Source organism: Momordica charantia, assembly GCF_013281855.1.
Source record: "Momordica charantia cultivar OHB3-1 chromosome 3 unlocalized genomic scaffold, Mcharantia_2.0 BLBB01000003.1, whole genome shotgun sequence".
In the NCBI taxonomy this organism is placed as follows: domain Eukaryota; kingdom Viridiplantae; phylum Streptophyta; class Magnoliopsida; order Cucurbitales; family Cucurbitaceae; genus Momordica; species Momordica charantia.
The window spans coordinates 23,060,305-23,074,346 of record NW_028275161.1 but is presented as its reverse complement, the minus strand read 5'-3'; the positions used below and the strand labels follow the sequence as shown (position 1 = coordinate 23,074,346).

At 32.8% G+C, this 14,042-nt stretch overlaps 1 protein-coding gene across 1 annotated transcript; it reads left to right on the top strand.

Moving 5' to 3' along the window:
• The first annotated feature begins 5,442 nt into the window (after positions 1–5,442).
• LOC111009085 (protein MIZU-KUSSEI 1) lies at positions 5,443–11,154 on the top strand. The gene is made up of 7 exons (XM_088121542.1): positions 5,443–5,815; positions 6,470–6,578; positions 7,176–7,424; positions 7,550–7,635; positions 8,702–8,939; positions 9,059–9,269; positions 9,823–11,154. The coding sequence occupies exon 7, from the start codon at positions 9,988–9,990 to the stop codon at positions 10,834–10,836; it is 849 nt and encodes a 282-aa protein (XP_087977668.1). The 5' UTR covers positions 5,443–5,815; positions 6,470–6,578; positions 7,176–7,424; positions 7,550–7,635; positions 8,702–8,939; positions 9,059–9,269; positions 9,823–9,987; the 3' UTR covers positions 10,837–11,154.
• The last annotated feature ends 2,888 nt before the right edge of the window (positions 11,155–14,042 follow it).

Sequence of the window (14,042 nt, the reverse complement as noted above, 5' to 3'; positions counted from 1 at the left end):
CTCATTCTACGATCATTACTCTCAAACAGTCAAATAGAAAATATCAGGTCATTATCACATAATTAAAAGATAATGTATCAATATGGTAATAACGGGTAAAGTTTAGCTATACTCGTGTGAATCAAATTGAAAATTTCAAAATTGTACCTATTAAATTGGAAACTAGGGCCAAATTATTGGGGGATGACTTTCTATCTTAACATTTATTTATTTTATTTTTATTATTATTTATTTATTTATTTTGGAATTCTCAATGTGTTCTCCGTGTGTTGGGGATTTGAAATATCAGACGGATTTAATAGATATAAAAAATTATGTTATTTTCCAACTAATAAAAAATCTAAAAAAGGCTCCACATCGGACGGTCACGCCGGCCCAGATTTGCTGTGGATTCAACGATGGAATTTTGATGAAGACGGCAAAATTGCACGGCCGGACGATTCTCCTTACGCGTTTGTTGATTTTATTTGGTCAATTATTTATTTTAACGATTTTTTTTTCCAATTTGATGAATTTAATTCCAATAAGGTTGAAAATTTTAATACAAATGAAGTATTGATTTATACGAAGTATATTATTGACATATGATCAAAATGTAAGAAATATGGACCCGGGTGCTTACTTTATAAAAATGTTGTTATTTGTATTTTTTTAGTTTAGGATTACAAGTCCGTTGACAAAATAAAAGTCTTCAATGGATTGCTATAATTTATAATTGCTCCTAAGTGGTAATTTATAATTTATTATTTGCACATGGTTTATTTTTCAAATTTTCAATCAAACAATTCAATTCGGTGTGTCGTTTTTGTCCCTTTCAATTTTATCATCTATACATTAATTATTTTTAACAAAGTTTTTTGCCATTACTAATCATTAGAACTATTAATTTGATATTAAATTACATTTTTATTAATCGAGGTTGAAATAATTCATTGAATTTTTTCATTTATAAAATTAAAAATCTATTTAATTCGTAATTTGAAATATGTTGATAACAATCAACTTCATTAAAAATATATAATCTAATTTTTCATATCATAACTTTTAGCATTTATCAAATAGATTAAAAACGGTGTCAAAAGGTAAAATGTATATTGGAAACGAAATTATATAATTAATTTGATTTATATGTATACATCAATAAAATAGTCTGTATGATGTGTCATTTGATGGGAAAGAATTCAAATACTACGAAAATAATATATTCCTTTTATTCCCACATTATAATTCTATCTGTATAAATTATTTTTGAACATTGATGGACTTCACATTATTTTTAATACGATTCTTACATGTAGACAATTAATAGAAAGTGCGTTCATATCCTTATAATGAGCCACGATATTCGAGAATTAGAGAAATTGGGTGGAGGAGTTGGGTGGGGGTTGTTAGGAGTTATATAGATTGAATGGTTGAGGTTGAGCTTCATTCAACTCTATGCCCCCACTCTCATTAAAACACCATATAATATATATTTCACATTAATGGATGTGACAATTTTGAATATATACCTTCTACTTTGAAAAGGCTGCACCTTGTTTTATGACAAAGGCTAAAAATGATTGTTAATGGACCAAATTCTTGAGGGCTTCAAACTACTTAGAAATTGCATGTATTCAACTAATTTTCATTACTTATATATATACCTGATTCTTTCAATATGTAGGGACCATGAACATTATATTAAGATAGAAAAGACATTGTTTGTCTAATCAATATATGGAATTTGATTACATTTATTTCAGTCATTTAAGGAAGAAAAAGACACAGAAAGTTGCCTTTAATTACATTCTCAATTCAATTAACTAAGAAAAATATACAATGGTGTTTGATTACATTGTCAATTCAATCAATAGAAAATAAAAGCGATGATTGTCTCTCATTTTTTATTAATCACTAATGATATAAAATTTAGATAAAATTTTATTAAAGTATGAGTACAAAGCTAACCCAAATAGTAAAACACATAGACACAAAAATTAGTACAACTTTCTTTCCTTAACCCAAAAACACAGCTTGTTTCTTTAAGGATTTTGCCATAGGGTTTTAAGATGATATTAAATAATCAAGTTTGTTTTACCATGTTTTTCTTTTTGGAAAAATATTTACCGTGAGTTATGAAAAAAATTCTCATCCATCATGAACTTTTGATATTTACGTAGGTGTCCATCCAGAACAAAATTCAACTAGTTAAAACATGTATTATCCATTAAAATGTTAAAACTTCTTATCCACATTTTTAAAACTAAAAAAAAATTCAATAGATAAATTGTTTATGTTAGTGAAATATATTATAAAGAGAATAACATCGTAGTTAATTAATATTTATTATTTCAAATTAACTGCTTAATTAAATGTTTATTGTTTAGTCTTAATTAATAAGTTGAAATAACTATATAATAATAATGCCTAAAACCTTTTTTTTTTGAAATAATACCTAAAACTTTTTAATCAATTGATATTGATACTTGCGTCGAACTTCAGCCCCTTCGAGTTGGCCACGAGGCAACAGCCTTTGACGCCCCACACCATTGCGGCTAGAGGGGTCTTGCCCATCAACCTACTTTGCCAAGAGGTGGGGCAGGCAGGAGCGCAACGACCTCGCCCAAACCAAATAAATGTGAAATTTTTTCATAAAGATGCTCGTTGATTCGGTTTGTACTCAAAAAGAAAAGAAAAAGTTAAAATGTCAAATTAATTAGTTACTGATATTAAATTCAATAACATTGATCTAGAACAATAGGTGGTAGGAGACAAATTCCAACTGTTTCACCCAACAACCCTCACGGTTATAATTCCTCTTTCTAACTTTTTAATTGGCAGGAATCCCAACCCCTAAAGCGCCAAATACTTTTATTTTTCTACTAAAAATTTCCCTTTTTATTTTTTGTCTTTAGCAAAAAAGAAAAACTATTTATTTACTTATTTAAAATCGCTGATTTTTATTTTATTAGACGTAAGGTTTGATATTTGTGTTACTCAAACTTTTTAGTCGGATATCTTATAGATCTATGAATTTTTAAAATATTTAATAAATTAAAGGTCTCAAACTTAAAAGTTCAATAACTTACTAAACAATTTCATAGAAATGTATTGATTTATTATAGACATGAAATTGAAAGTTCAAAATCTAATAGACGTGGGTGTTGGGAGTTTGGGGACTAAACTTGTAATTTAATCTATTTTAAAAACCAATAACTTCACTTCTTCAAAATTATTACGGGTTCAAATCTTTGACATCTTTCTACCTGCATGAACATATCTAATCAAGATAATTACTCGGTAAACGTAATCGTCACCCTCTTATCTTGTTGGTCTAAAATAAAAAATTTATGTTTGTGCAACAAAATTTTTGTTTATTCGATTTATATATTGAATGAAAAAAAAAAAATACATCCATGAGGAGATGATCAAAGAATGTGTGTGATATACAATTGATTAAAATATTGGATGAGGATTTGTTAAATGTATTAAATTGGCAAAAAGAAACTTCTGGATGCCATAATTCAAAACTGAAATATTTCAAATGGCTTGGTTCAAATCTTACCCAATCCATTTGCCTGTCTCAAATGATTTGTCCTATCTACACAAGTGTGGCTGATAAAAGTCACTTTCCAGTTTCCAACTCCAACCCTTTTGCTTCAAAATTGTTTATATGTAATATAAATAAAAACCACTTTTCACTTTTTCTCTTTTCTTTTGAAAAAATAGTTGTGAAATGTCGAAATACACTTTTTTTTCCTCCTTTTTTTTTAATTCATTTTCGAAATACACTTTATTAATTGACTTGGAAAGGTTGGAATTCTAAAATAGATGTGTCCATATGCATAATAATAATAATAATAATAAAAAAAAAAATTCAGTAATTTTTATATGAATTGTTATTCAAGAATTTTAAAATATAATATCAATTTCAAATCTACGTAGATGAGTAAATATTCGATTAAATATTTGTTTTGATTAATGTAACTTTAAAAAGTGACTTTACAAAATTTAATTATTGGTTCTATCTATATTAGAAACTCTTTAATACAAAATTTGACGGAATTCTTAACAAACTTATTCTGTACGATATCCTCGTAAAATTAAACTGACTTAAATGGTCTCAATCCACTTTATTTATCCAATTGTCGGTGAGTAAAAGTGAATGTCTTGGTGAAAAGCATCAATAATTATATAAAGTTTTATAGTTTTTCGATAATCATGTCTAAAATAGTAAGGAGTGAATTTTCCTCCACCACAAGAGCAGGGCCGAGGTGAAGGGCCCAACACCAAAATCAAACAACTGTGGACCCCACTTTGTACCCAATTCTTTATTTTAGGTGTAGTCTATTTAAATTTTAAACTTCAATATTCTCCCCCTCAAACTTTATAATCTACACCATGGAATTTGAGTGTGTTTCAATGCTTCATTGTGTTGTTATCTATGTCATTCATTCCTAATCCCAACAAGTTTACCACCATTAGATACCGACTTGTTTTTACAATACTTTAGTAACGAGTAGACGTTTAGCCTTCTAGAAAGGTACGAAAATTATAATTCAAATAGATGACGTAACGATTTAGAAACAATTTAAGTGAGCGAAGGTCAAGTGGGTGTTGTACGTTTTGTATTGTTTTAATTAAACAATTGTGAAAGTAGGGATCAATCGATAGCTATTGAGAGCCAAAACAAGCATAATTTAGCTGTAATTGACATATATCTTCAACCAAGAGGTTGTGAGTTCAATCCTCCACTACAAATATTGTACTTAAAAAAATGATGGCTATTAAGATGGTAACATGTGTCTTAACTATGAAACTATATTAAGATTCACACCAAATACTTTTGATTAGATAGGTTATAAAGGAAAATGGTTACCTAAATTAAAAAAATAATAACTTTAAGAAGTTGTGTTAACATAATTTGAAAGTTAAAATACTATTCGTATATTTTTATTTTGAAATTATATAGCATTTATCACACGTTATCTTAGTTTATAATATTATTCAAAGGTAATTGATTTTTTTTTTAATCAGGAAACCAACGGTATTTGATTGTTTCAATTTCCCCATTTGTCACTATGATATTTTCAATACTAACATTTTGTAGAAATAATAAACTTTTTAAAAGTTGAAATAGTGGTAGATCTGATTATGTAAGAATGGAAATGTAAATCACCAAATTATATATATACAAACATATATATATATATATATATATATATTTCATTAATTTAAAATTATAAATATGAAAGTATATTACAGGCAATAAACAATTTTAATAATAAAAGGAAAATTTACAAAAATGACCGACGATAGACTGATAGAGGATCTTTAACGCGAGTACATGAGAAAAAACGGGGCCAGGGCCCACGGCCCAATTGGATTATAAGCCCAAGAGGTGCAGGCTCTCTGCTTGTTACGACGCGTCTGATTGGCGCGTGATAACTACAGTTGAACGGACCTCCGGCAACGCATTTCCTTGGCGCCAAACCGCCTGCAGAACCACCACGGCTTCGTCCCCGTATTATGCCTGCATAAAAAATGGCCTCTACACCTGCTGTCGATTTTCTTCAACTCGCATCTTCAATCGGTTGTCTCGCTGCGTTTCTTGCCGATTTCACTCAATAAGCCGTTAAGCGCGATCGCGTTTCTCTGCTCTGCTTTCATTTATTCTATGTGTTGGATGTGCGATTCTTTATTGCGTTTCTGATTCAGTTTGTTCGTAAGATTCAAAAGTTTCGAGTTTTTTTTTTTCTCTTTTTTTTGGTGAAAGATCATTATGGAGATGGATGTTGAACACCGTGGGAAAGTTCAGAGAGGTCGCTCAAAGGTATAGTGTTAGTATGCACTCTACGACGTATAATGCCGATTACTTTTAGGTTTCCTTTCTGAAGTTCTTAATTCGTATACTTAGTTCTGTTTTTTCTTTTATTGAGCTCGACAATATGAAGGATATCTGTCGCTTTACGTCTATAGGTTGTTGAGAATTCGGTATTGGAATTGTTAATGCATTGTCGACGGTTGATCAGCGAATTAACTCTTATGTTGTTACTGTAGATGCTTTCTTTTTCTTGGATTGTTGCTTGATCGAGAGTTCTTGAAAATTATTTACTTTCATGTTCTAGTTTTATGGGGAAAATGCATTGTACTGAACCAGTTCTATCATGATTTGTTTGTTTGTAGAAAGTAGATGAAATAAAAAGAAAGTAATAATAAAAGGAACCTTTGAGTTGAACTGTTCCTGTTTTATCATCTTTGTAACAAGATTGATTGATATTTTATGTGCAACCATTATTCTAGTATTTTTTACTGTTTCTGTTCTTTACATTGTTTGCAGTTGTGATGATTTGCTCTTTGGTATGATTAGTCCCCCTTTTTATGCCAATTCACGCTGATTATCTCAATTTGAGATTAAATTATTTCAATATTATATGTTCTGGTAATTTTGGCTGATGCAATATATGTTCATCTTCTTCTTAATCAGCTACCATGACCAAAATCATTAAAGATCGAGACGTTTCCCCAAGATGTAAAAGTTGCAAGAGGTGCTCAAGATCTTTTGGTTCAGTCCCATTAAGAAGAGGAAAACATAGGTAAAGAAAAAAGTACTAGAATTCATTTTCACTCCATTTCTTTTCCTTTTCTTTCTTCTTTTGTGTGTGTGTGTGTGGGTGTGGGTACCGGGTGGGTGGGTGGTTGCAATCTGCTACACTATCTTACATCTAAAACCAAAAAGGTGGTTTCCGTTTTTCCTCTTCTATCAGTTTTCTGTTTTTTTTTTTTTTTTCTTTTAGGTTGTGTATGATTTTCCTCCCTCTTTTCTGTGATTTTTTCCCTTTCCTTCCTTTTTAGGTTCTTGAAAAGTTTCCCTTCCTTCCCTTGAACTTATTGATTTCCACATTCATTAATTGCTTCTAAACTCACTGTATTCTTTATTCTCTGGTGTGAAAGTAAAGCTAGCAGCTGTTTTCAATCATCCACCAACTCCTAATCTAGCTTTTTATGAGCATATGTTTCTGCAAATATATTTTAAATTTGATTAAAATGGCATGGAAGCATTTTATTTTAATCTCTTTGGCATGCTGAGGCTGGGATACTGAGAAACTGGCTTGTTTTATGATTAGTGTAGAAATGAGAAACTAAGATTTTTTAGGAAATATAGTTAACTATTTCTTTATGTCAAGCTGAAGGTAGATAATAAAGACGTTCGTGGCTTCATCATGAATTTACAAGAGGATGGAAGATAAGTTGGCTCCTTGAGTTCCTTAATTACCTCTATTCAAATTATTGTTGTCCCTTTACCACTTATTCATTTCTTCATTTTGCAAGCTCACTATTCTCTGTACATTGACGTAGAGTTTACATTTTCAGAATCTAATTACGCTTAGCAGAGAATAAAGAAGAACAATTGCACCAATCATGGTCTTAAAGCCTTAAGGGTATCTTCTTCCCTCTATCTTCTTTGCCTGCGAATGTCCTTCATCTCTTTATGCTATATCATCCATGTATTCTGTTTAACATGTATGCTTTTAAGTTCATCCACTGTTGTTTGTTTTAACCACAGACAGACATGAGCATCAACCATCTCTTACATGTGCGCATTGCTTCTATTGGTTGGATCTCTATTCTCAAAGAGTTTGGTATTTCCTGGTGCGTGCCCATAGACATCTTTTTCAATTACTCGAGGGCAGCTACTTATGGGAAAAGCTAAAGTTATTTGGTTGAACACTTGCAAGATACTTCGATTGAATAATTGCCTTAAAAAGGAACTGGAGAAACTTGGAATACAAACATGGGGATTTTTATTAACTAATTTCCTTAATTTGTTCACCGTGTAGTTTGTTCGTGATGTTCTCTTGATATAGTTTTCTTTCACTAATTCCAGGGTCTATCTGTGACCCTTGTGGTCTTCAGGGTATGTGTAACAGTTTAAGAGTGTTTTCTAAAGTGTGCTTTTTTTTTTTTTAATTTTACGGGAGTTTTATGTTTATGATGATAATTATTATTATTACAAGTGCTTCAACGAAAATGATTAATGAATTTTGTACTTTGAATTTACTAAAAAATGATTTTGGGAATAATCGATATTATTTGAAAAGTATTTTTAGAACGGACAAATTAATAAATAGGATACATTTAAGATAGCAGAAATATGATTTGTGAGGGAGAGTGTGAATGGAGAGAACAAAGCTGATGAGAGATTGTGAACAGAGAGATGAGACGGTGAGAGAAGTTGAGGAGAGATTTTGTAGAGTTAAATAGCAAGATAAATTTTGTTGAAAGAAATTGGTGAGAACAGTTGTTAGAGATGCGTGACTAAAATTGTGAATTTTTTATATGTCGCCTTCTCTACTTTTCGAAATTACTCAAGAGATTGTTTGGAGACTATTTTCGAGATGGTTTTCTCATTTTAAGAATAAATGTTTTTTATATACCGTTGTTGGAAGACTGTTTTTCAAATGTTTTTTCTTTCTGTTATTGCATTCTCACTTCTCACAACTAGACTATTTTTCATTAAAAAAATGTTATTATTTCCAAAGTTACGATCATGTGGACAGTGTTTCAATTTGTACGAAAATATCAATCGTAACTCATTGCATCACAAATCTTAAGTACAGTTTTGAAAATAAAAACGTAAAATAACCAGTTTTGATGACATATATTTTCTGTAAATCATTCCATTATTGATTTTGGCTTTTGAATTTTCTCTTAACAGGGTTCTGTGAGAGTGGAGTTGAGCAAAACATATTTGAATGGACCGAGGAAGAAGCATTGGCTGAGCGGCAGAGAATGTTTGCAGAGGCACATGCAATAATAATCTGTGGAGCCCCTGCTCCTAGTCCTAGACAGCCACAGGTTGATCAAAATTTTGAGAGTTAAACTTACAAGTGATTAACAGAGTATGCAAAGCTTAGAAACATCTGTACGAAATCAGTTCCCAGTTTCTGGTCTCTGTACGTTTCCCTTCTGAAATGTTTTTGTATGAAACCATTATTTTATACTAATTTATATTCAGTAGTCTTTTTTAGGCTTTTTTTCCCCTCTCTGACTCGTTTGTTTTTTTGCTTAACAGTCAATCTATTCTTGATCTGTGCATTTCAGATCATGTGCTGGTTGATCTTGAGCTACATCCTCCACTCGGGATCAAACTACATCATTACAATGAGTTCTCATAGATGCCTACAGGCAGCAGCGCCAAAACGAGATTTTTTCTATAGATGCTGCAGTAGAGTCAATGGCAAAATGCAGTTGAAGGCGACCAAGATTTAGTTTATGTTGAGGAGGTAAAATCATATAACGGCTAATCTTTTTTTCAAAAGAAAAGTTTCCCTCTTCCTTCATACCATTGGCTCATTAAACAATGAAGTGTCAGTTACAGAAGTTGGTATAATGTTTGCTCCACAACCAGCAACGGCCATGAGATTTCAGTAACTATCAGATAAGCCTTACGTCACCTGTTATGATACTTTGCATCTCCATAAGACACAGCTCAGAAATTTTCAGAGGTTGCATTTTCCGACCAATGTTCATTATGAACAGTGTTGTCTCTACTCTTTTGTATGGTCTCGATCCTCGGCTCCCATAATTTTACTCGTTTGAGATTTGGGTCAAAATGTAAAAGGGGCGGTCAAGCAAAATCACCCCCCAATCCTCCTCTCTCGTTCCCTCTCTCTCTCTACCCACAAGAAAGTGAAAGAACACTCACTTTGTCTCCTCAGATTCCTTTCTTTTCCATTTCTACATCTCTCTCTCTCTCTCTCTCTCTCTCTCTCTCTCTCTCTCTCTCTCCATATTTCGTATATCAGCTGGTGGGTCAGTGTGTGTTTCTTTTGTCAGGATTCTCTTGCGCTGCCTAGAAAAATAAAGAATTTTGAGTACTGCCCCCACATACCAAATTAAAGAGAAGAGCCCAGAATCTCCTCTCATTCTCTTATATTCTCTCACCCAGTCTCATCTCAAATATTTTAAGGAACTGTCTTGCTCTCATCCTTTGCTTTTCATATGAAGACGGTCATGGATTCCTCCTCCTCCAGAAGACACTTCCACTGGACCAGGAAGGTGGGGAACGAAGAAGAAGAAGACGATCAATGCCCACTCCCAACCCTCAAAACCTCCTCCGTAGGCGCCGAGCAGCAGGAAGAGATGAAGAAAAAGAACAGAGTCGTCTCTCCAGAGCCGCAGCAGCAGCAGCAGCAGCCATCGCATCCCGCAGCCCAAGCTCAAAGAAGGAAGATGCCGGCCGTTGCGGTTGCACGGTTGCGTTCGGTTCTCACAGTGTTTGGCAAAAATCGGTCGAACCTTTCTCTGGGTCTGGGGCCTCGGGTCATCGGAACCCTTTTCGGTTCTCGGCGTGGCCATGTGCACTTTGCATTCCAAAGAGACCCCAACTCCGAACCTGCCTTTTTGGTAGAGCTGGCGACGCCTATTAGTGGTTTAGTAAAAGAAATGGCGTCTGGGTTGGTCCGAATTGCATTGGAATGTGATAAAGAGAAAGAAGGGGAAAAGAAAGCAGTGAGACTACTAGAAGAGCCTGTCTGGAGGACATTTTGCAATGGGAAGAAGAGTGGTTTTGCTTCGAGGAAGGATTGTGGGGCCAAAGAGATGAAAATCCTCAAGGCTGTGGAGCCAATTTCGATGGGTGCAGGTGTTCTGCCAGGAAACTATGAAGCTGAAATCGAAACGGCTGGAGCTGAGTCGCCTGAATCTGAAACTGGTTCTGATAATGAAATCATGTACATGAGAGCCAAATTTGAGAGAATTGTGGGTTCGAGAGATTCCGAAGCTTTCTACATGATGAACCCAGATAGCAATGGAACTCCTGAACTCAGTATCTATTTGCTTAGAGTCTAATTAAGCTGCAGCCATGAAAGCTCTGGATATTGCTCATCTGAAAAGAATTTAGTCGAGCCTTGATGGAGCCTAGCTAGTTTTCCCCATAACCTTACTTTTGTTTTTGATTTTCCTTTTTTCTTCTTCTGATCTTTTGGGATAATTTAATGGTTAGTGGGTTATTGTATCTTGTTAGAGTAGGTGGGGGGCAATACATTATAACATGATGGGAGGAGGGGCCATGAAGGTGTATATGTATAGTTTTTTGTTCAGTCCTTTATATTTGATAAGACAAGGTGGGTGTTGCAATCAAATGATTGTCTTTGCATTTTGGTTAAATTCTTCTTGTTTGCCAATAACAGAGACTCCCCAATCAACAACAACATGTTACAGTTACAGGAGCAAAAGAAAGAGGGCTTTAAATCAATGCCTAATACTTATTGCAGGCAAGTGCTTTTACTATTTGTTCCCACTCTGCTCTCTTTCCAAAAATGACATCCATTATCTATCTATGCTTTCATCTTCTTTAATTATGTCATCTGGATCTAACATAAGTTTGTTTGTTGGTCTCTAAACTTACCTTAATGAGGATGCTTTATGCTCCAGTGAATTTTGGTCAAGATCTTGTCCTACTTTCCTGCTTTTGTGTTGATATGAGATATTGAAGGAAGATTAATCTTTCTTTTTCACTTTAGTCTGTTAAAACAACCCCTACCCTTTGAATCATCAGACCGTTGAGCTTGAGATGAATGATTTTTGGTCTTCACATTTTAGTTGTCAAACTCTCTTCTATCTTTAAGCGAAAGCAGACGTATTTTCATTCTCTCTGAGAGAGACTTTGTTTTATTTGGATAGAGAGATGCATTTCGTGAGAGCTCGTAAACTCGGTCGTGGTTTGATTTAGAGAGTAAAGTTGGATGAAAACTCGAGAAGAAAAAGAGATTATTCTAATATTCTTGCTGTTGCCTTCTTTTTCGGGATGGTGGGTGCTCTCAATGGTAAGGATGTCCCCCCCACCCCCAACCTTCCTTCAATAAATTCATCAATGATCATTAGTTCTGTGTCTTCTTCCTTCATCTTTCCCTGTGAGGTTCTGGTGGCAACTTATGTTCACATAACCTTCCCACAAAACTTCAGCATTTGGTCCGTCAAGATGTTCCAATCATTACTTTTTGGTTTGGGATTAATCAATCCCAAAATGTTTTGAAATAAAGCCAAGCCATAGAAGTCATCAAAAGGCAAAAATATTCAAAGGAAATTGCAACTCACATTCCCTGACACCACTGCACTGTTGGGCTTTCCTCCTTTTTTTTGTTGACTGCTTTTCACTTTTCTTTCACACATCTCTTGAGTTTCTGACTTAATTTTTTTTCTGAAAATTTTGGGATTATCACTTCATCATAGATTGATTCTGAACTGAAGGAAGTGTGTAATGTGGTGAATGAATGAAGAGGGAGGAATTGTGTTTCCATTATAGAGATAGATGAGGAACATGAATCGCCAACGATGGGGTATGGTTGAAAGAAAAGATGGTAGCCACTTTGGTAGTGGCCTTTCTTTCTCTCTTCCTGGTTTCATGGCTTTCATAAGGCTTCTCTCTCTCTCAATAAAGAGGGAGAGAATGGGGCATCAAAAAAGACAACAAAAATAAAGGAAACAAAATGCTTAAGATTATCTCTAACAAAAACCACTGTTCCTCCTCTTTAGTCTTTACCTTTACCTTTTTTTTTTTCGTTCTTTTTGGTTCATCTCATTCTCATCAATCATTCTTCAAAAGATGGTGGCTAGCCCTGCCCTGCTTCATTATTCCATCATTGCGCCAATTAATAAAGACTTTTCACCTTACAATGGCAATTGGCAATCCCCCACCAGGAAAAAAAAAAGGTATGTTTAAATATTCTTTTAGTCTCGCTGTCTTTGCCCAATCTATTTTGATTATTTATTTTCAAAATGTTTATTTTGGTGTGTATATTTTCAACTACTGTTTATTTTAATTCTTGTATTTTTGAAACTTTAGTTTTGGTAATTGTTCTTTAAAAAACTGTCTTGTTTTGTCACTTCATTTTTTATTTTTTATCTCATTTATTTAAAGCAAAATTTTAGTACGATATTTCACTCGTTAATTTTATTGAATTATATCCATAAATTCGTATTAAATAATTTATGTATAAAATTTGTAGTAAAATTTTTTAATTCAATAATTTTTATTTCGAATTTCGTTAAACTGTTTGCCTCTAGTTAAATTTTGAATTCATGTGATATAAGTTCCTATTTTCTTTGTTTAAAGCATCGCGTGGTGTTGAAGACTTGCATCTGGATGTCATTGTGTGGGCGTGGGTCGTGATTTAAACATCAGACATTTAAAACCAATATATAGTGTCTTAACTAATTCAACACTTTAAATCTTTGATATAATAAAAAAAGTATTACTTGCGACCTATGTCTAATTTATAACTTATTGTTTTTGTTATTATTATTGTTATTTTGGATGTGAAAATGTTTTAAATTTCGATTAGTTTATCCACCAATGAATCTAATTTTTTGATTCAATAACAAGACAGTACAATAGATTCATCATTTCTTTAATTCATCAACATGTGAGGATGAAGATTTGAACCTCTAATCTTTTAGTCGACGATATATATGTTAATCAATTGAACTACAACCATGTTAAACATAACTACATTTATAATTTTAAAAAAACGACTCTCAATTATGTGTAATGATATAAAATGATGGAGCTCTTGACCCTATTTCAAAATTTTCAAATTTTGCAAAAATAATTAAAAATAAATCAACATTTTTTTATAACTTTTTTTATATATTACTTGTTGCTTATGTGCTGAAGATTGATGTCAATATCTGTAGTGCCCCTCGTTTTCTTTGCAATTTCCTTCTTCACCTTGAGCTTGACTATAGGTTTTTTTTTTGAGACAAGCTTGACTATAGTTTTGTTTGTTTGATAGTTTATATAATTTCATAACTGACTATATGCAAAATTTATTTATGTAGTTTAAAAGTCCCGGATCTCTTACTTTTCGATAACATCTTCCATAAACTTTATTGAATTTGAAAATTTTTAATTTTTATGAATACTCTTTTATGATAATGACATTATCCCCGCAGGTAGATATTTGCATATTTACCATTTTTAACCAATTCAAATAAAATTTTTTGATGATTATTGTTTTCTATCAGTAATCAATATTCATTATTCATTTTACATT